The sequence below is a fragment of the Nycticebus coucang genome, chromosome 13 (assembly GCF_027406575.1).
Source record: "Nycticebus coucang isolate mNycCou1 chromosome 13, mNycCou1.pri, whole genome shotgun sequence".
Classification (NCBI taxonomy): Eukaryota; Metazoa; Chordata; class Mammalia; order Primates; family Lorisidae; genus Nycticebus; species Nycticebus coucang.
The window spans coordinates 84425971-84453011 of record NC_069792.1 but is presented as its reverse complement, the minus strand read 5'-3'; the positions used below and the strand labels follow the sequence as shown (position 1 = coordinate 84453011).

The 27041-nt window shown below is 38.9% G+C and overlaps 1 protein-coding gene across 5 annotated transcripts in view; it reads right to left on the bottom strand.

Annotated features, from left to right (window-relative positions):
• Positions 1 to 2561: 2561 nt before the first annotated feature.
• TBC1D31 (TBC1 domain family member 31) overlaps positions 2562 to 27041 on the bottom strand; it is a 77160-nt gene continuing 52680 nt past the window's right edge. For 2 of the 5 annotated variants that reach the window (XM_053559647.1, XM_053559650.1), the window contains 5 exons: positions 20757 to 20897; positions 19351 to 19545; positions 16726 to 16864; positions 6226 to 6318; positions 2562 to 4466 (listed from right to left, as the gene is read on the bottom strand). In XM_053559647.1, coding sequence (XP_053415622.1) covers positions 4333 to 4466; positions 6226 to 6318; positions 16726 to 16864; positions 19351 to 19545; positions 20757 to 20897 — 702 coding nt within the window. In that variant the 3' untranslated portion in view covers positions 2562 to 4332. The remainder of the gene's footprint in view (positions 4467 to 6225; positions 6319 to 16725; positions 16865 to 19350; positions 19546 to 20756; positions 20898 to 27041) is intronic. The other 3 variants (XM_053559649.1, XM_053559648.1, XR_008373951.1) reach the window with 2 other exon arrangements.

Genomic DNA, 27041 nt, shown 5'->3' with positions numbered 1-27041 from the left:
GTAGGGAGGAGTTACAGGGATTTTCACTTGGCTTTTTCTAGGTCATAGTGCCAACAGGGCAGTACTGCCATTTGTCACGTGTTTATTCCAATTATATACTCAGGTACTTGGCAAATAATCACGGGTGTTTTCATGGCCCATTTCACCCATTGTCATTCAAACTTTCCCAAGACTCCTTTGATTACCTGACTACCATTATCAGCCCTGATCTTCAGTGGTGGGCCTCAGTAATTAGTGTCAATTCAGAGCCCATATCTAGACATCTCTGTCAGGTCTGGGTGTTTTCTTTACAGCTGTGCACAATCATTCAAGTAAATGGCAAAGGGCCCTTTGAAGGTTTAAAGAAGCTTATAGCATGTATATGTGGCCCTGCTGCAGGGTCCTTCCTCAAAGTGACCTGGCCTCCCCTTCAATCAACAGGGTTTGGATCTGTGACTTTAGGTGATGGGCATAACTCTCAATTGTGGTGACTCAAATCAGGTTTTTGGCCACTAAGTCTGGTGTTTTTCCTGTTACAGATATCAAGCAACAGTTTGTTAGGCTGCCTATTTCATTCTTAGGGACAGGGTAGTCATTTATCAACAGCCAAAAAATCCCTTACTACTACTTTCCTGCTACCCTTGACTGTGCATGGCTGTTGTCTGGTAGTTAAATGCTGTCACTGGGCCTCTGCTACCATGAAGTTGCATTGACCTCACTGAAACCAGAGAGCCCATCAGTGATGGTGTCTCTCACCATCACACATGGCTCATTGCAGATGCTCCCTTACCCGGTAGCTTCATGAAGTGTCATTTGGGTACAGCATGTCATCAGAGGGTGAGAAGGCCGCATGTGATAAACCCACTCCCACATGCCTTGATCCCTAAGCCTTTGGATATCTTCATCTACATCATGTTGGGGAAATTCTGGCATCTCAATCTCATTAAATAGAGGACAACGCAGTCTCCATTTCTGTCAACTACCCTACAGAGTCACTTCCAGGTGCATGAGTGTGACCAGACTGGACTCATCAGACATTTCTCTTTGCGGTTTGCATATTGAGCTGTCAGTAGAGGGGGATGGAGCAGTCAGAGGAATGGGTGTCTCTTCCTAGTTCCAAAGCACTGTTTTGCTTACTCTCGTCCTGCTTCAGGGTCCACCAGTGGAGTGTGTGCACAGGGGACATCTTGCAGTGCTCTGTCCCAGCCACGTACCCAGATGCACACTCCCTTCATGCCTTCAAGGTCCCCACCCAATAAGCACTTCACTGGAGTCCTCCCAACAGGGACGCTGGTATCTTCCAGGTCTCATGTCAGCAACACCACCCTGATGTGTTTCAAGCACCTGCCTGCCAGCCTTGGTTTGCCTGTGACCAAGGGTGGCTCTCCGAACACAGATGGTGTGCACAATGGGCTGCGTAACATCCTGACTAGTGGGGGGACTCATGCCCTGGCTCCCTGTGCACTGTTACCCACCAGCCTCAGACTGCCTGTGCCCAGGGGAATTGCTTCCTGCTGCCTGGGGGCAGAGACTAGCTCTGACATGGACAAGTCTGAGACTCCAATATCCAGTAGTCTGGAACCACCTTCTCTCAACCTGAGTGTTGAGGAGCAAGGGGCCTCCCTTCCAAGTTCCTCCTTCTTTGAATTCTGTCCCTGAATTCTAGATACCCTTTAAAGCTCCGTTAGTTGCTCCCTGTCACAGTTGAATGTATCTTTATGTTAACCTTTCCTCATTCAAATTATTGTGTTGTCTCCTGACTGGACCTAGGACTGATGCAATGAGATTAAAAATTAAATCCAGACTCTCTGCTAAATATCCATAATCCTTATTAAGCATCTAAGTCATAATTAATTTATTAATAAATTAAACCTTAGGCAGTCTTTGTAGTTATCAACTGCTATGAAGGTCAACTTGTAATCACTGTAGGAAGGCCTTCAGTAAATGCTCAAATCTTGCTCAGTATCAGAATTCATACTAGAGAAAAACCCATGAATGTAAATAAATGTGAAAAGACCCCTAACCCAAGTTAATAACTTTTTCAACATAATGGAATTCACATTGGAAAGAAACTCTTTTAGTCAAATGTGGAGGAGGATTTAGCTGAACCCAATATTTAGCCAACATTGTACAATTTGTACCAGAGAGAAACCTTATGAATGTAATAAATATGAAAAGACCTTTAGAGACCGCTCTTTAATAAAGTTAAGGAGATTCTGGGGAGAAACTTTTTGAATGTAGCCAGTGTGTGAAGAATTTCAGCCAAGCTCAACCGTTATTCGAGAGAATTCACATTATAATCAACTTGAAGTAAGATTGAGGATATAATATCAATAAGCAGAAAGAGATAATCAGAAATGTATTTTATGTATTGCATTAAATGGGATAACCTTTGAAATGCCAGCCAAGCATGCATGACCAAAGAGATTGAGCCATGTATCTGAAATCTGCAAAGGCAGTGACTTCTTCCTGATTATCACTGGCAGGAAGGTAGGCTCAAGAAATTGGAGGACGTGACAACTCATTTGGCTGAGAGTGTTCATAAATCAGTTTTTTTTTTTTTTGGAGACAGAGTCTTACTACGTCACCCTCGGTAGAGTGCTGTGGCATCACAGCTCGTGGCAACCTCAAACTCTTGGGCTCATGTGATTCTCTTGCCTCAGCCTCCCAAGTAGCTGGGACTACAGGCACCCACTACAATGCCTGGCTATTTTTTGTTATTGTTGTTGTCATTGTTGTTTAGCAGCCCCGGTGCAAGTGGTGGAGGCTGAACCACTGTGCTACAGGTGCCGAAACTCATACCTCACTTTTACTTAATGAACAGAAAGTTTTAAAAAATGAACTAACATATATGTAAAACAGGGTATGTGTGTGTGTTTTTATGTATAGTTGCAAAACCAATCTGATTAGATGTGAATTCTAGTAAAAGAGGATCTGAAATAGAGGTTAAAAAAACCCTGGCAATAGACAGCTGATTCTGGCTGGCAGAATCACTGTATTTTAAAATTTGAATGCTTTTAGGTAAGCAAGTAATTGCTAATTCACTAATGTTCTCATCACACCCTGTATATTATAAATCCTTTGTCTCCTGTTGCCAAACACACACCGTTTTGACCCATGAAGACATGTTTGTAACCATCTGAAAACAGAAAATTAGGCAGAGAAAACTACTCTTGGGAAGCAATGCCTTGCATAGTGTCAGGATATCATTTTAGGACTCTGCCTATTGTATAGAAGAAAGTACTCTGCTTACTGAAAAAATCTGGTTCACCACAAAATTATGCCTTATGACCCCAATAAAAATTTGAATCACTAGAGTACGTATTATACACTTATTATATATCAAGCACTAGACCAGGGACTTTATAGACAAGATCTTATTTTAATCTTCATATCTTAAAGTTCACAAGCTATCTCTACCCTTCTTTTAGAAATGGAGAGAGGAAGGTTTGTGAAGTCATGGACAGCTGTGCTGTGGAGCTGAGAGAGGGGAAGGCTGTTGGTGCTGCAAGGAGAATAGGCGGAAGGCAGGAGAAGCGGAGAGGCAGGCTCAGAGATAGGATGTTAGAGTACAGTGGGGTCACTGGCAATGAGGAGGTCCTGCTGTGAGGAGGCCAGGAAGACTGGAATTGAGGCCAATCCATACTGTCAGTGCTCTGCAGGTGCTGTCGACATCACTCAGTTTAGTTTGTATAAATATAACTGTTTTCATCTCCTGTTTTCTATTTCTCCATTTATCTTTAAAATAAACCTTCATCAAAAAATAAATAAGCTGGGCACAGTGATTCACACCTGTAATCTTACCATTCTGGGAGGCCAAGATGGGAGGATCTCTTGACCTCAAGAGTCCGGAGACCAGCCTGCTCAAGAGCAAGACCCTGTCTCTAAAAATAGCTGGGTGTTGTGGTGGGTGCCTGTAGTCTCAGCTACTCGGGAGGCTGAGGCAAGAAGATTGCTTGAGCCCAAGAGTTTGAAGTTGCTGTGAGCTGTGATGCCATAAAACTCTACCAAGAGTGACAAAGTAAGTCTGTGTCTTGAAAAAAAAGAAAGAAAAGAAAAAAAATATTAAAAAATAAATAAAGTAAACCTTCATCAACTAAGTTACTGAAGTTTACATTGGTCTTTGCAACCTGAAAGCCTAAGGTAACTTGAAGTTTCCAAAACATTTTTATTGTGAAAAGTTTAAGAAGCCATATATAGAAAGTATTAGAATTAAATAAAACACATAATTATAGATATACTTTTCTGTACAAAAAGCTGATCTTTATAGGAATTTTAAATAAATAATCTAAAAATCAGTGTCATTGATTGAAAAATATGTATCTCTGTGACGATTTCAAGGCAACACGTCTTCTACGTAGCCAAAACACTAGGGGTCTGACATCTGTTACGAGCCTGGGTGGTGAGTTTCTGGCGAAGATTTCTCACTTTCTTGATGAGATTCTGTCCAATAGTGTCCCATTCTGTTTTTCTTTCATTTAAAGAAACTTAAAAACAAAATTTAAAATGAACAAAAGTTAAATTTTCTGATGTTAATAATATAACATTTACTTTAAAGATAAAATGTGTTATAAAAATCAGTAACGAACTGAATATACTAAAAACCAACTTTCTTGAAAAAAAGCCAAACATTACCTGGTCCTACATGGTTCCTTTTCCAAGCCAAATGTTTATTAGTTGAATAGAATGAATGCTATCAGAAAACTTACCTGTTTTTGGTTATTTAGCATTTAAAAAATTTAGGATACGAAGAATCTTAAATTAGGAACAAAGTTTGTCTAAGGGAGAATCTGAGTTCTTTGCAACAGTAAGCTTCTTTCCTTTCTATAATCCTTAAAGGTAATGAGGAAAGGTGTTCCAAGTCATAAAACTGTGAAATGTATACCATGACTACTTTTCTAATAATTAAGTAGAAATAAATCAATCAAATGCTTTTAGTAGGTAATACTGAGAGAGTCTGGAATCAAGATTAAAATACTACAATGCGTCCAAGAGTTAACAGCCATTTCATACTGATTTAGAGGGGCTAGTAAAGCCTAGAACTTGAAAAAAAGAAACAAAACCACCTTAAAAATACATTTCTCTGAAATATAGGTACAGCCTCAGTTGTTAAAAACTACTTTTTCCCTAAAGTAATAAAACTTTTATGCTTTTTGCTAGGCTGACAAATAATTTAAACTTAATAAATGTCTTCTACTCCATTTTGAAGTTTAGAATTATCTAGTGAAAAATTTAAGTTCTGATGTGTCAGAATGGAGAATAGTTAAGACTCCTTCGTACCTCATTTCATTCATAAACGCTTTCTGATTTAATTCATGTTCTAGCCCAGAATTTACAGATGCATAAAAAGTATGAATTAGTAAAATATTTTGTACTACGTTAGAATCTCATGACCTGTTATTAGCTATATTTTTTATAAAGCACACCTTTTTGGGACCTTGTACAGAAGTTTGTTCTTCTAAAAGAACTCAAAAGACCTCATTAAATTCTGCTTCATCTATGTGGCAGTTTTATTTAAAAAGTTGGTTGAAAGAAAGTCTAAGAGAGTTCCCATCCTCCCTTTTTAAAATAAATAATATACTTTACTGGGAAAACTATCGGCTCCTTTCTAGCCTAATGCTGAGATTACATTTCTGTAAGATGTTTCCACCCTGACCCTTACAAAAATAAACAAAACTCCCCGGGAATCAAGTTCGGGGATCCAAAGTCAACTCATCAGTGGGAAGTCATTGACTTTGGCAGTTCTGGGTGGGCTGGCCCCGCACTCCATCAGTGGCCAGAGCAGACACATGTTTTCAATGGTTGTAGGAGGGAGCCCAGTCCAGACAGTCAAGAAAATTCAATTATGTAATAGCTTGGAAAAATAACATTGTAATTTTCTTTTCACAAGGATGTCAAAATAGTTATGAACCTCACATTATCAATTTAGTTAGTTGTTTTGGGGCAGCAGTACTGGTGCTAAAGAAATGGAGAAGCATTAACAATACTCAGCAAATTTCTTTTACTTGGAATTTGGTCTATATCCAGTTTTTCCCCCAGCTGGAAATATGAGAGCATCCTGAGTCTCTGGTTTTGGGATTTCCACTATCAATGTCCTGGGAAAATGACATCCACGTGCTATAAATATAATTTAAATCTCAATTTTGCTTAACAACTGCTAAATTTAAAAAGACAGAAGCACCCTCAACTCAGGGACATTAGACAATAAATAAGATAAAAGGACAGAAGAAATCTTTGTCAACTTACTCTGTGTTGAGGAATCCATTTCTGGAATGTCATTTAATTGTGAGGGTCTAGGAAAACACCTTGAGGCCACTTCACTTTGGAACCATGGCATTTCTGTTATAAAAGCAAGGAGATACAGAGGATGTTTGGGAGTGAGTAGAGAGCCTTTATTAATTCCAAATGGTCCCTAGTAAATTTAATTGTCACAGATGGCTAAAAACCTCTTCTATTCTGAGACTGCTGTAATCATTCAAGAGGCAAGGGAAGTGCGGTTAGTGAGAATTAAGAGCTAAGCTGAACTTTTAGTAATGTACTCTATAAACATCTTTAGCTAAAACAAAAAGCCAACACAAAAATAAAAAATATAGGTGTTAGAATAGAGATCCCAAACATTTATTAGAAGAGAGATTACGAAATGGAATTAGAAGCCTTTACTGAGAACTCCTGTGAGCTGATCACTCCTGGCTTTAGACAGGCAACACCTACTCACAACATGTATAGCAAATCAGGACCAGCCATGGGCAAGTTTTACCCGAAACCTTCTTAGAATAATAAGCAGAGCATGTTGTAGCACCTAGTGGTGCCACCCCTACCTCTTATGTCTCATCATCTTATAACTTATACTCACCCTCAGCTGTATTTTTACTGTTCCCCAACTCCTATAGCTTCATGCACATTATGACACCAGATCTTTCTGTAAATTTTTCAACCTGATATCGTTTCTCACTGTGCATCATGCCTAGACTAAGTCTCACTGATTAAGGTACCTCCCTTTTACCTGGTCTCAAGAGCATCAGGCTAATACTATTATTCAAAGTTTTAGCTCAGTCATTAGGGCAATTTGACTAATTACCAAATGACTAATTTGAATTGGTGTGGAGGAATGGAATATAAGAGTCATTTTTAAGTAACTGATGGGCCATCAAGTGGCAAAGGTAGTAAAGAGAATCTGCCAGAAATTACCAGAGAAAGAAAAGGCAGATTCAACCACTTTACATAAGGCAGGAAAACTTTTAAATAAAAATCCATCCTGCCTACTCTGTTTAAGTCAACTTCCCAAATGGCTGTGTTATAAAATTCTCCCTGTTCAAACAACTAATGATTCCCTCTTGGATCCAGCAAAGTTTCAAACATTGGCTGTGAAACTTCAAAACAAAAATCTAGCTTCCTAGCCTTTACTGTAGAAATCAGTGGTGTGCCGTGAGAGGGAGGATCTTGGTGTGCTGCGAAAATTTTTAAAGATCATTAATTTAATTATTTTTGAAAAAGTTCAAAGCACAGTAAGTATACTTTTTATTTTATTTTTTTTAGACAGAGTCTTACCATATTGCCCTTGGTAGAGTACTGTGACGTCCCAGCTCACAGCAACCTCAAAATCTTGGGCTTAAACAATTCTCTTGCCTCAGCCTCCCAAGTAGCTGGGACCACAGGCGCCTGCCACAATGCCTGGCTATTTTTTGGTTGCAGCTGTCATTGTTGTTTAGCAGGCCCTAGCCGGGCTCGAACCTGTCAGCTGAGGTGTATGTGGCTGGTGCCCTACTCACTGAGCTACAGGCGCCGAGCCCTTTTTTTCTTTTTTTGAGACAGTTTCACTATGTCACCCTGAAGCACACACACAGAAACCCCAAACTCTTGGGCTTAAGCTGTCCTCCTGCCTCTGATTCCTGAGTAGCTGGGACTATAGGCGCTGGTCATAACACCTGGCTACTTTTTCTTTTTTTTTTTTTTTGTAGAGACAGAGTCTCACTGTACCGCCCTCGGGTAGAGTGCCGTGGCCTCACACGGCTCACAGCAACCTCTAACTCTTGGGCTTACGCGATTCTCTTGCCTCAGCCTCCCGAGCAGCTGGGACTACAGGCGCCCGCCACAACGCCCGGCTATTTTTTTGTTGCAGTTTGGCCGGGGCTGGGTTTGAACCCACCACCCTCGGCACATGGGGCCGGCGCCCTACTCACTGAGCCACAGGCACCGCCCCCTGGCTACTTTTTCTATTTTTAGTAGAGAGAAGTCTAGCTTTTGCTCAGGCTAATCTCCAACTCCTAAACTCTGGCAATTCACCAGCTCTCCTCCCAGAGTGCTAGGATTATAGGCGTAAGCCACCACGCTCCACCTTTATGCTTTCTTTTGATTAACATAATTTGTGTGTCATGGAAGTTTAACTATAGTCTCAAGTGTGCCGTGAGATAAAAAAGGTTGAAAAACACTGCTCTAGATGTTAAACTGTTACTATTTTTAGATCTACAGAGTGAAATTACCATTAGGGAGTTCCTAAATATGTGTATTTAAACAAACAAAAAAAAAAAATTTTTTTTTTTAACCAATATGCCTTTAGAATACATAGGTATTTTAAAAAACAATCTGTAATTTACAAAATACAATAAATGCTAATTGTAACAAATTTAACATACTAAGAGTAAAGCAAAAAGTGAAAGCTCCTATAATTTCTGTACTGCAACTTCCTTTTTTTACAGTAGGTCCTCAAAGAACATTGTTTTGTTCAACATCATTTCATTATAACATCGATGAGAAAAAAAATCGATTTCCAGTCAGGGCTGCTGCCTGTGCACAGTTCTCTGCACGTGGTGCGTGGGTTTTCTCGGGGTGCTCAGATTTCCTCCCACATCCCCAAGATGGACATGTGACGTGCACTGGTGTCTCCATGGTCCCAGTATGAGCACACCTGCAAAGGGACGGTGTTCTGCCCAGGGCTGGGTCCAGCCTTGTGCCCTCAGCTGCTGGGAGAGACTCAGGCTACCCATGACCCTGAAGAGGAATAGGCAGGTAAATAATTATCTCACCTGTTTTTATTAATCTTTCTTTAACCTAACTATAGCTCACAATTATTTCAATGTTTAATATTAGAAGTCTGTTTTGTGTTTGTTTCTGGGACAGACTCTCAAAGAGGCTCATAAAATATAAATGGTTAGAAAATGATATAATGTTAGAACTACAACACAACTGAAGATCACCTAGTCTATAATCTTCTTATTTTACAAACAAGGAAACTGAAGACCAGTAACCGTTTCTGAATAAATGCACATGAATGGATGCAATTGGTTAAATAAGCTAACCAGAGGTACACAGTTTAGTGATTTGGCCAAGATTATTCTAACTCTGTGCTTATTTCCCATAAAGCTGGGTTAGGACTCAGTGTTCTTGCCACCTGGTTTGGTGCTTTTGTACCACACCACTGAATTCTCCCTGTCTGAAATGTCCCCATTTCTCTAAGCCCTTCCCCCTTTTCAAGGCCCAGTCATTTTGAAACCCAGTCCAATGCCCCTACTTAGCAACAGCATTTACTAATGTCTTTTTAAAAGTAAGTTTCATTGAGATATAATTCCATTCACATACCACAAAATTCATCCTTTTAAAGTGTCCAATTCAATGTTTTTAGTATATCCACAGAGTTGTGCAGATTTTCATCACTGATTTTAAAGCATTTTCATCACTCTCAAAAAAGAAGCCTGTATCTGTTAGAAGTCACCTCTCTCCCCTTCCAGGCAATCACTAGTCTACTTTCTCGCCCTATAGATCTGCCAGTTCTGGACATTTCATATGAGCAGAATCATATAACATGTGGCCTTTTATGTCTGGCTTCCAATTCATAAGGTTTCCAAGGTTCATCTGTTTTGTAGCATGAATCAATACTTCATTCCTTTTTATAGCTGAGTAAGATTTCATTGTATGGATATATCACTTTTCGTTTATTCCTCATTTGATAGATATTTGGGTTGTTCTGACTTTTTGGCTACTATGGATAATGATACCACAAATATTCATGTTTTTGTATGAATATATGTTTTCGATTCTCTTGGGTAAACACCTAGGAGTGGGATTGCTGGGTCTTATGTCACTCTATAAAGAACTGGCAACCATTTTCTATAGTGGCTGTACCATTTTACATTCCCACCAGCACCGTTCTGAGCTCTGTGATCCTCATCAGTATTTGTTATGGTTTGTTGACTCTTTGATTACAGCTGTCTTAGTTGGTGTGAAGTGGTATCTCATTGAGTTTAAATTATTTTCTCATGGTAGTTTAGATTTGCGTTTCCCTAATGACTAATGAAGCTGGACACTGTGTTCCGCTTCCTGTGTGTCTGGCCACTTACATATCTCCTCTAGAGAAATGTCTATTCAAATCCTTTGTCCACTTTACAACTTAGATTAATACTGTTTTATGTCCTCTTAGCTACAATTTAAGTTTCTAGACCTGGGATTTTGGGGCTTCCATGGGTTGAAAAGATTTGATACTAGTCAAAAATTTTAAATAAATTATCTGTCCCTGGCATATTTGCACTTGTTTCCCATTTCCCAGTGCCTCCCTTCTCGCCCGAGTGACAAACCAAAGCTGAGAACTTCCAACCAAAATGCATTTTCATAATTGTACCTGATTATCTCCTAGTTTTAGGATTACATAAATGTGATTAAATTTATATACACTAATTAAGGAAATGAGTGACAGTTCATTCAGCCATAGACTAGATGTTTGCCTTTTGAAAATAGAAGTTTATTAACCAAATTAACTGTCTCTCTCTCTTATTTTTTTTAAAGAGACAGGGTCTCACTCTGTTACCCAGGCTGAAGTGCAGTAGTAGTGCATAGTTACTGTAGCCCTGAACTTCTGGGCTTCAAGCAATCCTCTTGCCTCAGTTTCCCAAGTAGTTGGGACTGCAGGTGTGCACCATCATGCCCGGCTAATTATTTTATGTGGAGATGAGGTCTCACTATGTTACCTAAGCTGGTCTCAAACTCCTGCCTTCAAGAAATCCTCTTGCCGGCTTGGCGCTCGTAGCACAGGGGTTATAGCACCAGCCACATACACAAAGGCTGGCGGGTTTGAACCTGGCCCAGGCCAGCTAAAATAACAATGACGACTGCAACAAAAAATAGCCGGGTGTTGTGGCAGGTGCCTGTAGTCCCAGCTACTTGGGAAGTTGAGGCAAGAGAATCGTTTAAGCCTGGAAGTTTGAGGTTGCTGAGAGCTGTGATGCCACAGCACTCAACCAACGGCGACATAGTAAGACTCTATCTCAAAAAAAAAGAAAGAAAGAAAGAAAAAAAGAGATCCTCCTGCTATCTTCTTGCCTCAGCCCACCCCCTCCAAATGCTGAGATTATAGGCATGAGCCACCATGCTCACCCAAATATCTCTTAATGGTGAAATTCAGGAGGGCTTTAAAAAAGTTAGCTGGAGGGAAGCTGTCATAGAGGCAGAGGGGCCAGCATGTAGGAAGATTACTGATGAGGTAAGATTTTTGCTGTTTCTTACCTTTTTCTATTTCTAAATAGGTTTGCTAAAGATTTTTTTTTTTCCTTTTCTAAAACTGAGGTTAAGTATGGAGGGTTAGGGAGAAGTGATGGCTAGCATCTTTTGTTAGCTGTTTTTAAGTATTTAATTTGTGCTAAGAGTCACATTCCACTCCGTTTCCCCCAAGACTCTTGATGCTATCTGAGACTGCTAAATCTCAAGCATGAGAAATAATGAGGGATTTCAAAAGTAGGCTTAATACTCATACAAAAACATGGACATTAAATAACCTTATGCTGAATGATAGCTGGGTCAGAGATGAGATTAAGAAGGAAATTGCCAAATTTTTGGAACAAAACGACAATGAAGACACCAATTATCAGAACCTCTGGGATACCGCAAAGGCAGCCCTAAGAGGGAAATTTATAGCACTGCAAGCCTTCCTCAAGAGAACGGAAAGAGAGGAAGTTAACAACTTAATGGGACATCTCAAGCAACTGGAAAAGGAAGAACATTCCAACCCCAAACCCATAGAAGAAAAGGAATAATCAAATTAGAGCAGAATTAAATGAAATTGAAAACAAAAGAATTATACAACAGATCAATAAATCAGAAAGTTGGTTTTTTGAAAAGGTCAATAAAATAGATAAAACTTTGGCTAACCTAACCAGGAAAAAAAAGAGTAAAATCTCTAATCTCATCAATCAGAAACGACAAAGACGAAATAACAACAGACTCCTCAGAAATTCAAAAAATCCTTAATGAATATTACAAGAAACTTTATTTTCAGAAATATGAAAATCTGAAGGAAATTGACCAATACTTGGAAGCACGTCACCTTCCAAGACTTAGCCAGAATCAGGTGGAAATGTTGAACAGGCCAATATCAAGTTCTGACATAGCATCAACCATACAAAATCTCCCTAAAAAGAAAAGCCCGGGACCAGATGGCTTCACGTCAGAATTCTACCAAACCTTTAAAGAAGAATTAGTACCTATATTACTCAACCTGTTCCAAAATGTAGAAAAAGAAGGAAGACTACCCAACACGTTCTATGAAGCAAACATCACCCTGATCCCCAAACCAGGAAAAGACCCAACAAGAAAAGAAAATTATAGACCAATATCACTAATGAATATAGATGCAAAGATATTCAACAAGATCCTAACAAACAGAATCTAGCAACACATCAAACAAATTATACATCATGACCAAGTCGGTTTTATCCCAGGGTCTCAAGGCTGGTTCAATATACGTAAATCTTTAAGTATAATTCAGCACATAAACAAATTAAAAAACAAAGACCACTGATTCTCTCAATTGATGCAGAAAAAGCTTTTGATAATATCCAGCATACTTCATGATCAGAATACTTAAGAAAATTGGTATAGAAGGGACATTTCTTAAACTGATAGAGGCCATCTACAGTAAACCCACAGCCAATATCGTATTGAATGGAGTTAAACTGAAATCATTTCCACTCAGATCAGGAACCAGACAAGGCTGCCCATTGTCTCTACTGCTCTTTAACATTGTAATGGAAGTTTTAGCCACCACAATTAGGGAAGAAAAGGCGATGAAGGGTATTCATATAGGGTCGGAAGAGATCAAACTTTTGCTCTTCGCAGATGATATGATTGTATATCTGGAAAAAAACAGGGATTCTACTACAAAACTCTTAGAAGTGATTAAGGAATACAACAGCGTCTCAGGTTACAAAATCAACATTCATAATTCGGTAGCCTTTACATATACCAACAATAGTCAAGCTGAAAAAACAGTTAAGGACTCTATTCCATTCACAGTAGTGCCAAAGAAGATAAAATATTTGGGAGTTTATCTAACAATGGACGTGAAAGATCTCCATAAAGAGAACTATGAAACTCTAAGAAAAGAAATAGCTGAAAATGTTAACAAATGGAAAAACATACCATGCTCATGGCTGGGAAGAATCAACCTTGTTAAAATGTCCATACTACCCAAAGCAATATACAATTCTAATGCAATCCCTATTAAAGCTCCACTGTCATACTTTAAAGATCTTGAAAAAATAATACTTCATTTTATATGGAATCAGAAAAAAACCTCGAATAACCAAGACATTACTCAGAAATAAAAACAAAGCAGGAGGAATCATGATACCAGACCTTAGATTATACTATAAATCGATAGTGATCAAAACAGCATGGTACTGGCACAAAAACAGAGAAGTAGATGTCTGGAACAGAATAGAGAACCAAGAGATGAATCCAGCTACTTACCGTTATTTAATCTTTGACAAGCCAATTAAAAACATTCAGTGGGGAAAAGATTCCCTATTTAACAAATGGTGCTGGGTGAACTGGCTGGCAACCTGTAGAAGACTGAAACTGGACCCACACCTTTCACCATTAACTAAGATAGACTCTCACTGGATTAATGATCTAAACTTAAGACATGAAACTATAAAAATACTAAAACAGAGTGCAGGGAAAACCCTTGAAGAAATTGGTCTGGGAGAGTATTTTATGAGGAGGACCCCCCCCTCCACCTCCCCACCCCGGCAATTGAAGCAGCTTCAAAAATACACTACTGGGACTTGATCAAACTAAAAGCTTCTGCACAGTCAAGAACACAGTAAGTAAAGCAGGCAGACAGCCGTCAGAATGGGAGAAGATATTTGCAGGTTATGTCTCCGACAAAGGTTTAATAACCAGAATCCACAGAGAACTCAAACGTATAAGCAAGAAAAGAACAAGTGATCCCATCGCAGGCTGGGCAAGGGACTTTAAGAGAAACTTCCCTGAAGAAGACAGGCGCACGGCCTACAGACATATGAAAAAATGCTCATCATCTTTATTCATTAGAGAAATGCAAATCAAAACTACTTTGAGATATCATCTAACTCCAGTAAGATTAGCCCATATCACAAAATCCCAAGACCAGAGATGTTGGCATGGATGTGGAGAAAAGGGAAGACTTTTACACTGCTGGTGGGAATGCAAATTAATGCATTTCTTTTGCAAAGATGTTTGGAGAACACTTAGAGATCTAAAAATAGATCTGCCATTCCATCCTATAATTCCTCTACTAGGTATATACCTAGAAGACCAAAAATCACATTATAACAAAGATATTTGTACCAGAATGTTTATTGCAGCCCAATTCATAATTGCTAAGTCATGGAAAAAGCCCAAGTGCCCATCGATCCATGAATGGATTAATAAATCGTGGTATATGTACACCATGGAATATTATGCAGCCTTAAAGAAAGATGGAGACTTTACCTCTTTCATGTTTACATGAATGGAGCTGGAACATATTCTTCTTAGTAAAATATCTCAAGAATGGAAGGAAAAGTATCCAATGTACTCAGCCCTACTATGAAACTAATTTATGGCTTTCACATGAAAGCTATAACCCAGTTATAACCTAATAATATGGGGAAGGGGGATCGGAAGAGGAGGGAGGGGGGAGGATGGGCAGAGGGAGGGTGATTGGTGGGATTACACCTGCAGTGCATCTTACAAGAGTACATGTGAAACTTAGTAAATGTAGAATATAAATGTCTTAACACAATAATTAAGAAAAATGCCAAGAAGGCCATACTAACCAGTGTGATGAAAATGTGTCAAGCTGTTTATAAAACCAGTGTATGGTGCCCCATGATCACATTAATGTACACAGCTATGATTTAATATTAATTAAAAAAAAAAGAAAATCTGTCAAATGGTCTATAAAACCAGCATATGGTGCCCCATGGTCGCATTAATGTACACAGCTATGATTTAATAATAAAAATAAATAAATAAAATAAAAAAAATCAAAAGTAGGCTTAAATGATTTGATCTAAATTTTTACTTTTCAAACTTGTAAAATAATGTACATAGCTGCATCATTCATAAAAGCCAAAAATTAGAAACAATCCAAATGTCCATCAATTGACGAATGAATAAAAAAATACAGACTATCCACGTAGTGGAATACTACTTAAAATACTATTCAGTAATAAAAAAGAACGAAGTACTTATATATACTACATGGTCAAACCTCAAAATATTATGCCAAGTGAATGAAACAAGAAAAAAAAAAAAAAAAAGACTATATGATTACATTTACATGAAATTTCCTGAACAGGCAAATCTATAGACAGGAGGTAGATTAGATTAGTGGTTTCCAGGGATTAGGCAGAGGAGTAAGGGGAAAGAGGGGGTGGTAGCTAATGGGTATGTTTTTTTCTTAAGGTGCCAAAAATGTTCTAAAATTGCTTGTGGTGATGGTTGCACAACACTGTGAATAAACTTTTCAATATATGGTAACACAATACATTGATTGTACACTTTTAATAAGTGAATTAGATGGCATGAGAATTACACATTAATAAAGCTATTATTTTAAAAGTAATGCATATATATTCTAAAAGACTAAAATAGGCCAGGTGCAGTGGCTCACGCCTGCAATCTCAGAGGCCAAGGTGGGTGAACTGCCTGAGCTCACGAGTTCCAAGGCCAGTCTGAGGTGGAGTGAGACCCGGTCTCTAAAAATAGCTGGGCATTGTGGCCGGCGCCTATACTCCCAGCTACTTAAGAGGCTGAGGCAAGAGAATCGCTTGAGCCCAAGAGTTTGAGGTTGCTGTGAGCTATGACACCGCGGCACTATACCGAGGGTAACAAAGTGAAACTCTGCCTCAAAACAAACAAACAAACAAAAAAATCAAGACTAAAAAGCTTCCTGGGTCTGTACTCTGATTGAGAATTTTAAATTATTATTTCTTCTTTTCTGTTGATGCCATTGTAAACTTTGTACTAAAACTTGTGTTCAATCGGATCCTATAAGAAGTTCCCAGTTGGTACTTTAATATACTATGTTGTTTCGAACACCATCTATCAGCAAAGCATGAATTTTTACTAAAATAAGCCAAAACTCACACTTTGGGAATAAATCACATTCTAGAAAAGTAAGGCGATGCAGAGCTCTATAGGATGGTCCAGGCCTTTTTCTTGAATGGAACTCCGCTGTTTCCCCCGCCCCCCACCTCGAACTCCTGGGCTTAGCCTCCTGAGTACCTGGGAATACAGATTTGGGCCACCATGCCCAGCTGGAGCTCTGTGTTTTTATAACAGTCCCCCCATCTTCGGCTTACCCTTTCCCAACAAAAAAATGATAACTTTTTAGCTGAGCAATAATGTGAATAAAAGTGCTGAACTATACCTCAAGGATTTATTCATAATAGAGCACATTAAAAGAACGAATTCTGCAGTAGCAGGAAGTGAAAGATGCCCGGGGACACTCACCTTTACTGCACAGACTGTCGGCATGTTCCACAGCAGCATTTATCTCCTGATTTAAAAACCACTTTCTAGATGCATCTGAAAGAGCAGAAGTTTTCTTTGCTGATCTCAAATATAACTTTTTCTCTTCAGCTTCCTTCCACTAAATACAAAGTAGAAAAAAAATCACATAAAAATTGTGGTAATGCACATTCTTACAGTGGAATGAGCCTCTTCTGTTTTCTCTATTCCCCTTTCCTTGTACTCCCATGGCACACAGGATCAATTTGAGATTATGGTAACTGGGGGGCCTGTGCGGGCCCACCGTTCTTGAAGAACCCTGAAGCAGAGGCACATATTGCTCAGTGCCTCCGAATGCCATCAGAAATAATAATTCACTTCAATAAGTTTCAAATCTAGAGTCAGCTAGTTTTGTCTTACTGGCAATACATATTTAATGCGAATGCTACAATTTAATAATGAAGTCTACAAAATTCAGGGAATGAATTCTTTGTCCAGCTCTGGTCCACATGATGACCACCAGGAAGTATTAGCCCTCATTTTCTTCTTTATATAAAAAAAAATAACAATCTTAAAATTAGCTCTAAGGGTAACAAAAATGATATATTAAAAATACCATACAACTCCTGGCTCAGCACCCGTGGCTCAAGCGACTAAGGCGCCAGCCACATACACCTGAGCTGGCGGATTCGAATCCAGCCCGGGCTGCCGAAGGACGACGGCTGCAATCAAAAAAAAAAAATAGCCGGGCGTTGTGGCAGGTGCCTATAGTCCCAGCTGCTTGGGAGGCAGAGGCAAGAGAATCGCTTGAGCCCAGGAGTTGGAGGATGCTGTGAGTGGTGATGCCACAGTACTCTACCCAGGGCGACAGATTGAGGCTCTGTCTCAAACAAAACAAAACAAACCAACAAAAAACTATCCAACTCCTAAAGTTTGCCAATGTTCTAGAAATGCTACAGTTTTTAGATGAAAACACATGTATTATAATAATTATTATTATTTTTTGAGACAGAGTTTCACTTTGTTGCCCTGGGTAGAGTGCTGTGGTGTCATAGCTCATAGCAACAAACTCTTGGGCTCAAGCGATTCTCTTGTGTCAGCCTTCCAAGTAGCTGGGACTATAGGCGCCTGCTACAATGCCCACCAAGTGTTTTTAGAGACAAAGTCTCACTCTTACTCAGGCTGATCCTGAACTTTTGAGCTCAAGCAATCCACCTGCCTCGGCCTCTCAGAGTGCTAGGATAACAGGAATTTTTATGTTATTGAAATACTAATGAATTAAGTAACAAAAACTTTAAAGAATCACAAAATAGGAAGGCCAGGAAGGACTACAGAGATCCATCCCTCTTGTACGTTATTTGTAGAACCCAGCACATCAGACACAAAGGATTAATGCATAACAGCGAAAGCCCTTACAATCATTGTCTACTCTGAAAAGTACCATTTTACCCAAAGTACAGTAGCACCTAATTTTAGAGGGTCTAGCCTTACTGTCAGCAGTCCTTTTCTTGAAAAGGTGGGCTTCCACCACAATTTTCCTGAGAACAGCCTTGCTGTTCTGGGAATCACCCTGACCCTCCCTAAGCTGGTCTTTCTTGTCCTTAAATGGAAAAGTTACCAGACATGGACCTAGGCCACTGGGAGAGGGTAGGAGGAAAGTGAATCTGGAATAGTGACTTGAAGGAAATATATTGTAAGAAGTTGTCTTTCAGAATAGACACCATGATGCAGCATCAGAAAGAATGAACTAAAGCCACATATCAAGATCTTGATCCTCCTTAGGAAAGTCAATGGTGTCTGCAGTAATAACCACAGCATATTAGGTCCCAGAGTTTTTGGATCAACCAAAAAATACACAAGTGTGCCATACTCTTAGTTAACTTCTCAAAATCCATTCTCTTGATTCTTCCTAAAGAATAGAATCTTACTTTTATTTGGGATGATAATGCTCCTAGCTAAAAATATGATTTTTCCCAGCATCCTTTGTAGCCAAATGCAGCTAGAAATACATACGGGACTCTTGGAAAGGAGTTAAAAGTAGTTGACTCAGGCGGGAGGTAGGACACTTTGTACTTGTGCCCCAGCTTCTTCCTACTGCCTGGATGTATGTGATGGCTGGAACTCCAGCAGTCATCTTGGATGGTAAGGTGTCCTTGAGAATGAACGCCAGAAACCAAGAAGTAGTGCAGAAAGGCTGAAGAAGCTGCTTCCCTGCTAGCCTTGGAGCCACAATACTACCCCTGGACTGCTTACCCTCAGACTGTATGTTTATCCTATTTATAGACCCTGTTATTTGAGTTTTGTTACTGGCAGCCACACACAATTTCTACCTATTCAAAACCTACACTGTAAGTGTAAAGAATTAGATCAAGTATTAATATTACTCAGTCAGCCAGAACAAGTCTAGGAAGCTGAGAAGCTGAGGCATACTAATGTAATGAGAAGCATGCTTAATCATTTTGGATAGCATCAACTATCCAAACTACTAGATGACTTCTCTGAAAAACACCTATCAAAATTACATTATCTTCTCCAATAAAAATTATTTGATGATGCTTTTGTTGTCTACACAATCTCAAAATTTCAATGCTTAATACAATAATAAAAAGCTCCTAACGCTATTCTTACCTTCTTGGCTTCCTCTTCCATCATTGCATTTAATACTCCTATTTCCTTCCTTCTTTTCTCCCGAAGGAGTCCAGCTACTTCCTTGTAACATTTGTCTCGTTGCAGATCATCACATTTTTGTTTATGTAAAGCTTGAATTTTCCAGTCAGTATTTAGGCAGGCTTGTTCAGCTTTTGCCAAATTTTCTTCAATTACCTAAGAAAAAGTTGTAAACATCAGAAACAAGGTCAGGCATATAAAATGATAGTACATCCATTCAGGGTGTCCAAGTGCCTAAGGTAACTGTTTAGAACCCCGGCTGCATATTAGAATCACCTGTCAATGATTTAAAGTAAAGCATAGTGTAGGCCCCATCACAAATTAATATTAAATCTATCTCTGGGGCAGCTGGGTACCAGTATGTTTTAAAAACTCTCCAGGTGGAATCGTCTAAGCCCAGGAGTTGGAGGTTGCTGTGAGCTGTGTGATGCCACGGCACTCTACTGAGGGCAATAAAGTGAAACTCTGTCTCTACAAAAAAAAAAATAAATAAAAACTCTCCAGGTGCTTCTAATGTATAACCAAGGATGAGAACTTCCAGGTTAGGGGATTGGCAGGACTGAACAATTTCCATGTTTTCAATACTTTGAGAAGGAAGCAGAAGAGCCCATTTTAACAGACTGGACAAAAGCCTATCAGAAAAAAAAAAGGTGGAATATTTTGGGAGAATTAGCTAAGATATTGCTGTGGAACTGAAGAAGGTTTCTACCTGACACTATTCCTGGTTTTTGAAATAGGTCCAGACTGAGACACATACCCATTTAACGTTTTATTAAGAGATATTTTTTTTGCAAGTCTCAATTTTTACTTCAATATACTTAAAGCATTGCTCTAGGGTACGCTGTAAGAAACTCTCTAAAATAAGTCTGGGAAATTTTCTTAAAGATTCACGATGTATAACATCCTCAAATTTAACATGAAAAATATCTAACTTTAAGATAGCATTTCCAACACTTACTTGAGCCCCCCCTATTTTACTGAATAATAGTTATTATAGTCCACAGAAAGAATATCCTTTGAAGTCTGGCTTACATACAAAAAAGGGACCTGAGGTTTTGCAATCTAACCCACTTAGGGACTATTTCGGAGGCAGAACACAGTAGGATAATATAATCATTAAAGTTATTATTCTTTTGTATTTTCTTGTAAGTCTTAAAATTATCAAAGGGTAGGAAAAATACATGTATATGACTGTCAACGGAGTAAGCACACTGTAAATAAAAGAAAATAATGTGAGACTGTAGGAACTGTGACAACTGAAGCAAAGGCATTAACTCAACCTCACAGTTTAATTTCAATTTTGATCTCTTCAAAAGGGTAACAGCCACTCCCCTTGTACGTATACACTAAATCTACCATATTTTTACCTTCTGAGTTTCTTGGCTCTGACTCTGATCTGCTTCTATCAGCTTATGAAACATGTGTTGTTCAAGATCCACTTTCTGTCTATAGACATCTGCCTCTTCTCGTATCTGTTTTGCAACAGCTTCTTGATTTCTGGTAAGATTCTGTTAAAAAAATAATTTGTAAAAAAGAAAATTACTGTTGTCTATAATAAGGCTGGAAGGCAAAAATGACTTTTCTCTTTTCAGAATAGTCATATGCACACAAAAACTGCAATCATCTAATTTTTAAAGTAAAAAGCAAGAGTGTTGACATCAGTGAAAATGACAAAGTAAGGACTTCTGAAAATTCTTTCCTCCATAAAAGCACTGAAAACACTGACAAAAATTGTTAAAATCGGGTGGCACCTGTGGCTCAAAGGAGTAGGGCCCCGGCCCCATATACCAGAGGTGGCAGGCTCAAACCCGGCCCTGGCCAAAAACTGCAAAAAAAAAAATTGTTAAAATCAACGTTTTCAGAATTCTGGAAATTAGCTGAAGGTTTGTAGCAATCTGGGGAGCATTTATTCATAAAAATGGCTTAATCTTGGTAAGAACAAGCTCTGTAACATTATCTGCATTATTCCTATTTTCACCCCACTCCCAAACTGCATTAGCCTTGAAAGCCAGCAGCCTGGCGGCCAATGGAGGGGGCAAAATAAGGTTGGACCAAGTTCTTTCAAACCACCATTCCCAGAGGACTGTCATTATTTGATCTATCTGATGGTTCCCTTGAAGACCCCATTCCCAAGGCTATCTTATTTAACCTCATGCAGAATTCACTTAGTAGTAATATCTTTTCCTCTGGTGATATTGTTGTAAACCAGTGGTTCTTAACCTTCCTAATGCCTCAACCCTTTAACACAGTTCCTCATGTTGTGGTGACCCCCAACCATAAAATTATTTTTCTTGCTACTTCATAACTGTAATTTTGCAACTGTTATGAATCATAATGTAAATATCCGATATGCGGGATGTATTTTCATTGTTACAAAGGGGTCGTGACCCACAGGTTGAGAACCACTGCTGTAAACAATTAGAGGTGCTAGGCAGTGGCTCACTCTGTAATCCCAGCACTTTAGGAGGCTTAGGTGGGAGGATCGCTTGAGGCTAGGAGTTTGAGACCAGCTTGAGCAACATAGCAAGACCTTATCTTTAAAAAAATAAAAATTAAAAAAATTAGCTCAGTAGACCTGGCTCAAAAAAAATTAATTAATTACAAAAAGAAAATAATTACAGGAAATTGTTGAATATCTTGGCTGCCTTATGCAGTGAATCTCCATTGCAGCAAACAATAAACAGGCTAGCCAGGCATGGTGGCTCACGCCTGTAATCCCAGCACTCTGGGAGGCCGAGGTGGGTAGATTGGCTGAGCTCACAAGTTCAAGACCAGCCTGAGCCAGAGGGAGACCCAGTCTCTAAAAATAGGCGGATATTGTGGTAGGCACCCAGATATTGGGTGGGCACCCAGATTATTGTGGTAATCCCAGATACTTGGGAGGCTAAGGCAAGAGAATTGCTTGAACCTAAGTGTTGGAGGTTGCTGTGAGCTGTGATGCCAGAGTACTCTACATGGGGGCAAAAAAAGTAAGACTCAGTCTTAGGAAAAAAAAAAAAAAACCCCACAACAAACAGGCTAAGCAAAAAGCTTAAATGAAAAAGCTGGAGAATTTGATGTCTACAAGAGGCTTTAAAAAACTCTGACAGATTTCTGGGATTCTAGAAGGCCATGTACATGTGTAAGGCTGTGCACATGCCAAGGGCTCTGTGCTCAGAGAAGAGAAGAATCTCCTCAGACCTCTGGTTAACGCTGAGGTTTTGCACAAGCGTAAAGTGAAATCTAAGACGAATTGCAAACTGCTAGCTAAGGGTTAAAGGCATGCCCCAACATGCACACAGAGGTGCTCAGCAGACAAACAGCTTAATAGTTCAAAGTATCTAATAAGAAAATCTCCGTCTAATAGTTAGCTGACCCCTAAGCTAACTGAGTAGAGACTTCTGTGGCTATACACAACAAAGAATAGAAACTTTATGGAATTAATTCAGAAAAGGCATAAACAAACAAACAACAAGGAGAAACCCTGGGAAGGAGGGAGTCTGATTTCCAGAATTGCCACATGTTATTACAGGTGGTCCCTAATTTATGATGGCTTAATGATGAGTTTATCAAGGTATTTTAATTTATGATGGGTTTATAGGGACATCATAAGTCAAGAAGCAACTGTATTTAAAATGTCTGGTTCTCAACAACAAAAAAATCATGTGACTATTTTTATTTTTTTATTTTTTGAGACAGAGTCTCACTTTGTTGCCCTTGGTAGAGTGCAGTGGCATCATAGCTCACAGCACCATCCAACTCTTGGGCTTAAGTGATTCTCTTGCCTCAGCCTCCCAAGTAGCTGGGCCCACAGGCGCCCACCACAATGCCCGGCTTTTTTTTGTTGCAGTTGTCATTGCTGTTTTAGCTGGCTGGGGCTGGGTTCGAATCTGCCATCCTTTGTATATGGGGCCAGTGCCCTACCCACTGAGCCATAGACGCCACCCTAACATGACTATTTTTAATAAAACAGGAAAGTATGACCCATACATACTATGAATAAACATTAACCGCACTAACACCAAAGAAAATATTAAAATGGACAATAAACATATGAAAAGATGCTTACAAAACACTAGTCATTAGGGAAATGCAAATCAAAACCATAATTAGATATCATTTCACACCCACTACTATGGCTATAACCAGAAGAACAGATAATAACAAGTGTTCATGAGAATGCAGAGAAATTGTAACTCACTTGTTGTAGGTATATATCCAAGAGACTTGAAAATATGTCCTCCCAAAAAGTTGTACATGAATGTTCTTAACAGAATTGTTTATCACAGTAAAAAGTAGAGATAATCCAAATAGCCTCCAAGTGAGGAATGGATAAATAAAATGTGGTCTATTCATACAATGGACTATTCTAAGGAATGAATACAACACGGATGAACCTTGAAAACAAATGCTAAATGAAAGAAGCCAACCTCAAAAGAACACACATTGTATGATTCCATTTATATGAGATGTCCAGAATAGGCAAATCCATAGAGGCAGAAACACAGTAGTGGTCAGCAGGGTGGGGAATGGGCCAATGTTGATGGATATGTTAGCTGGGAGAAGAGCCTTCATGAAGACGTCAGTTAAAAAAGGAAAATGTAGACTCCAAGTACCAAGTACTCTCACTTATCACCATTAATGATATTAGCAGTTATTTCTTAATTGAGGGAGTTTTCTACTGTTCTGATTATCTAAAGATAGCATAATTAGCTTTATAATTGGCTAAAAATAAAAATATTTTTCAATCATATGCAGAAAAGATAATGTATGTGGCGATGTCCATTGTTAAAAAATTATAAACCATAGGGGCCAGGCATGGTGCTAACACCTGTAATCCTAGTATTCTAGGAGGTTGAGGCAGATAGACTGCCTGAGCTCACAGCTTTGAGACCAACCTGAGCAAGAGTGAGACCCCATCTCTAAAAATAGCCTGGCGCTGTAGCAGGCTCCTGTAGTCCCAGTTACTCAGGAGGCTGAGAATTGCTTGAGCCCAAGAGTTTGAGGTTGCTATGAGCTATGTATGATGCCACAGCACTCTCCTGAGGGTGAGAGTGAGATTGTTTCAAAAACAAACAAAAAAATATATATGTATGTACACACACACACGGATATATGGACCAGGAGGAAACAATGGAACTAACTCTAAAACCAGTGAAAAGGCTTGAAGATTAAGGTGTAGGTGTGAAGAAGCACACTGGGCGAAGGAAGTTGTCAATTACTTTTAAAAAATGATGGAGCTTTTCAGGTCAAGGGAGAAAAAGGGAAACTGAAATCTATATAGTGTGTACCAGAAATCAGACATTGTACAATGAAGGGTTAACTCAGTAAGCCTGAGTTATTCAAACCATGCACATACCAAAGAAAGACTGGCTCCAGGCCAGCTCCTAGGGCAGTGGTTCTCAATCTTCCTAATGCCATGACCCTTTAATACAGTTCCTGTGGGTCGCGACCCACAGGTTGAAAACTGCTGTCCCAGGGGATAATCTCTGAGCTCTTGGAATACCCTGTCTAGTAAGAGTGTCTTTGTATACCCAGGGACTTTGGCCATGCCAGGAAGTTTATACTAACAATGTGACTTGGTAGGAAATTCCTGGACACCAAGGCTTGAGTGTGTCTGCCTGGTAGGCAATATTTGTACATATTGTCAAAGATCTTTGCAGGGAAAATTAAGTATTCTCCGTATAACTCCACTGGGTGAGGATAACTGGAAGTTTCTGCTTGGTCTCTCCTGGAAACTATGTTATGTGCCCTTTACCTTAGCTGAGTCTCACTCTGTTTGTCCAGGCTAGAGTGCCCTGGTATCAGCCTAGCTCACAGCAACTACAAACTCCTGGGTTCAAGTGATCCTCCTGCCTCAGCTTCCTGAGTAGTTGGAAATACAGGTGTGTACCACAATACCCAGCTATTTTTTCTATTTTTAGTAGAGACAGGGTTTCAATCTTGCTCAGGCTGGTTTCGAACTCCTGAGCTCAAGGAATCCTCACACCTCAGTCTTCCAGAGTGCTAGGATTAAAGGCCTGAGCCACCACACTTGGCCAGCCATCACTGATTTTAATCTGTATACTTTTAGCAGGGCAATAAAATTTAATCATGAATTTAAGAGTTTTTCTTGAATTTTGGTAATCCTAGAGAATCCATGAACCCAAGGGTGGTCTTGAGGACCACTGACACAGACATATACATGCTTGTTCAATTAATCCTCACCACAAATCTTTGTGAGGTTAGTATTATGCCAAGGAGAAGGTGTATTCATGTGAAAGAGACAGACAGAAAACAGACCCAGTAAAATAAGGTCCTAGAAGATGATGAAGAGAAGGGATTTGGATGCTATATGCTTTGTCTTATTTAATGTGGATAATAAGCAATCATATGTTTACCTGTTACAATTTGTGCAGTTATCACCAATTTTAAATTCAAAGTCTGACTTTAAGAGGGCTAAAGGAGGGCATCACCTGTGGCTCAAGGGGGTAGGGCGCTGGCCCCATATGCCAGAGGTGGCAGGTTCAAACCCAGCCCCGGCCAAAAACTGCAAAAAATAAATAAATAATTAAAAAAAAAGAAAGAAAAAAATACATTTAAAAAAAAAAAAGAGGGCTAAAGGAAGTGAATGCAAACTTATGGTTTCAACACTAAATGAGTAACAAAATATTTTCCCCCAATAATAAAAATTTATAACAACAAAACTCCTTTTTCTATTTACTTATTTGTTTCTTTGGTTTGTGCTTAGCTTTATTCTTTTGTTAAGAAACTAATTTTATTCAAATTAGATATGAAATATTGAGTTCATATGTCCTATTTTCTAGGACATAATGTCTTCAGAAATACACACATTTAATCAACTTAATGTAAGAGAAAGTTGGGCAGGTAAAGTGTTAATCGCTAAAGCTAATTTAAAGAAGGTAGTAGTAGCCATTATATCTAACTGATCAGATAAAGTTCTAGATTTCATAAGTTAATTTGTTGAGTAGTTTTAATTCTTCTTTAACCCTGTTGGTTTGCTTAAATAAACACTTCCTTCAAGGGATAGCAAGAAGGGACTAATAAAACATTTTAATTTGTCTTCTGATCTAAAACATGGAAAGAAACTCAGCACAGCTCCTGTGGTACTCCTGCCAAAAATATGTAACTTAAATCTTACCATGAAGAAACAACATATATTGCTAATTATGGGACATTCAAGATATCTATCTCATCTATATGCTTCCAAATACGTCAATGTCATAAGATACAAAGACAGACTAAGGAATGGTTTTAATTTAAAGGAACGAAAGAGACATGACAACAAAAAATGGACAATCTTAGATTTTCTTTTGCTTTAAAGGACATTTTTAGGGCAATATATCAAATCTGAAACATTATCAGATAATACGTAAATTTTCGGTTGTGATACTTGTACTGTGGTTATGTAAGATTAATTGGTTTTAGGAAATATACACTCAACGATTTAGAGGTAAAGGAGCATCATGTCAGCAACTTACTATTTAATAGTTCAAGAAAAAAAGTGTGGGTACATATGTGTACAGATAAAGATAAGCAAAATTAGAGAAAAATATCTGTAAATTCTTATTATTTTTCTTGCAAATTTTCTGTTAATTCTGAAATTTTGATGTCTGATTGTTACTTCTCCCCACTCCCAAAGAAAAGAGAGTAAAATGCAAACTTTAGCTTAA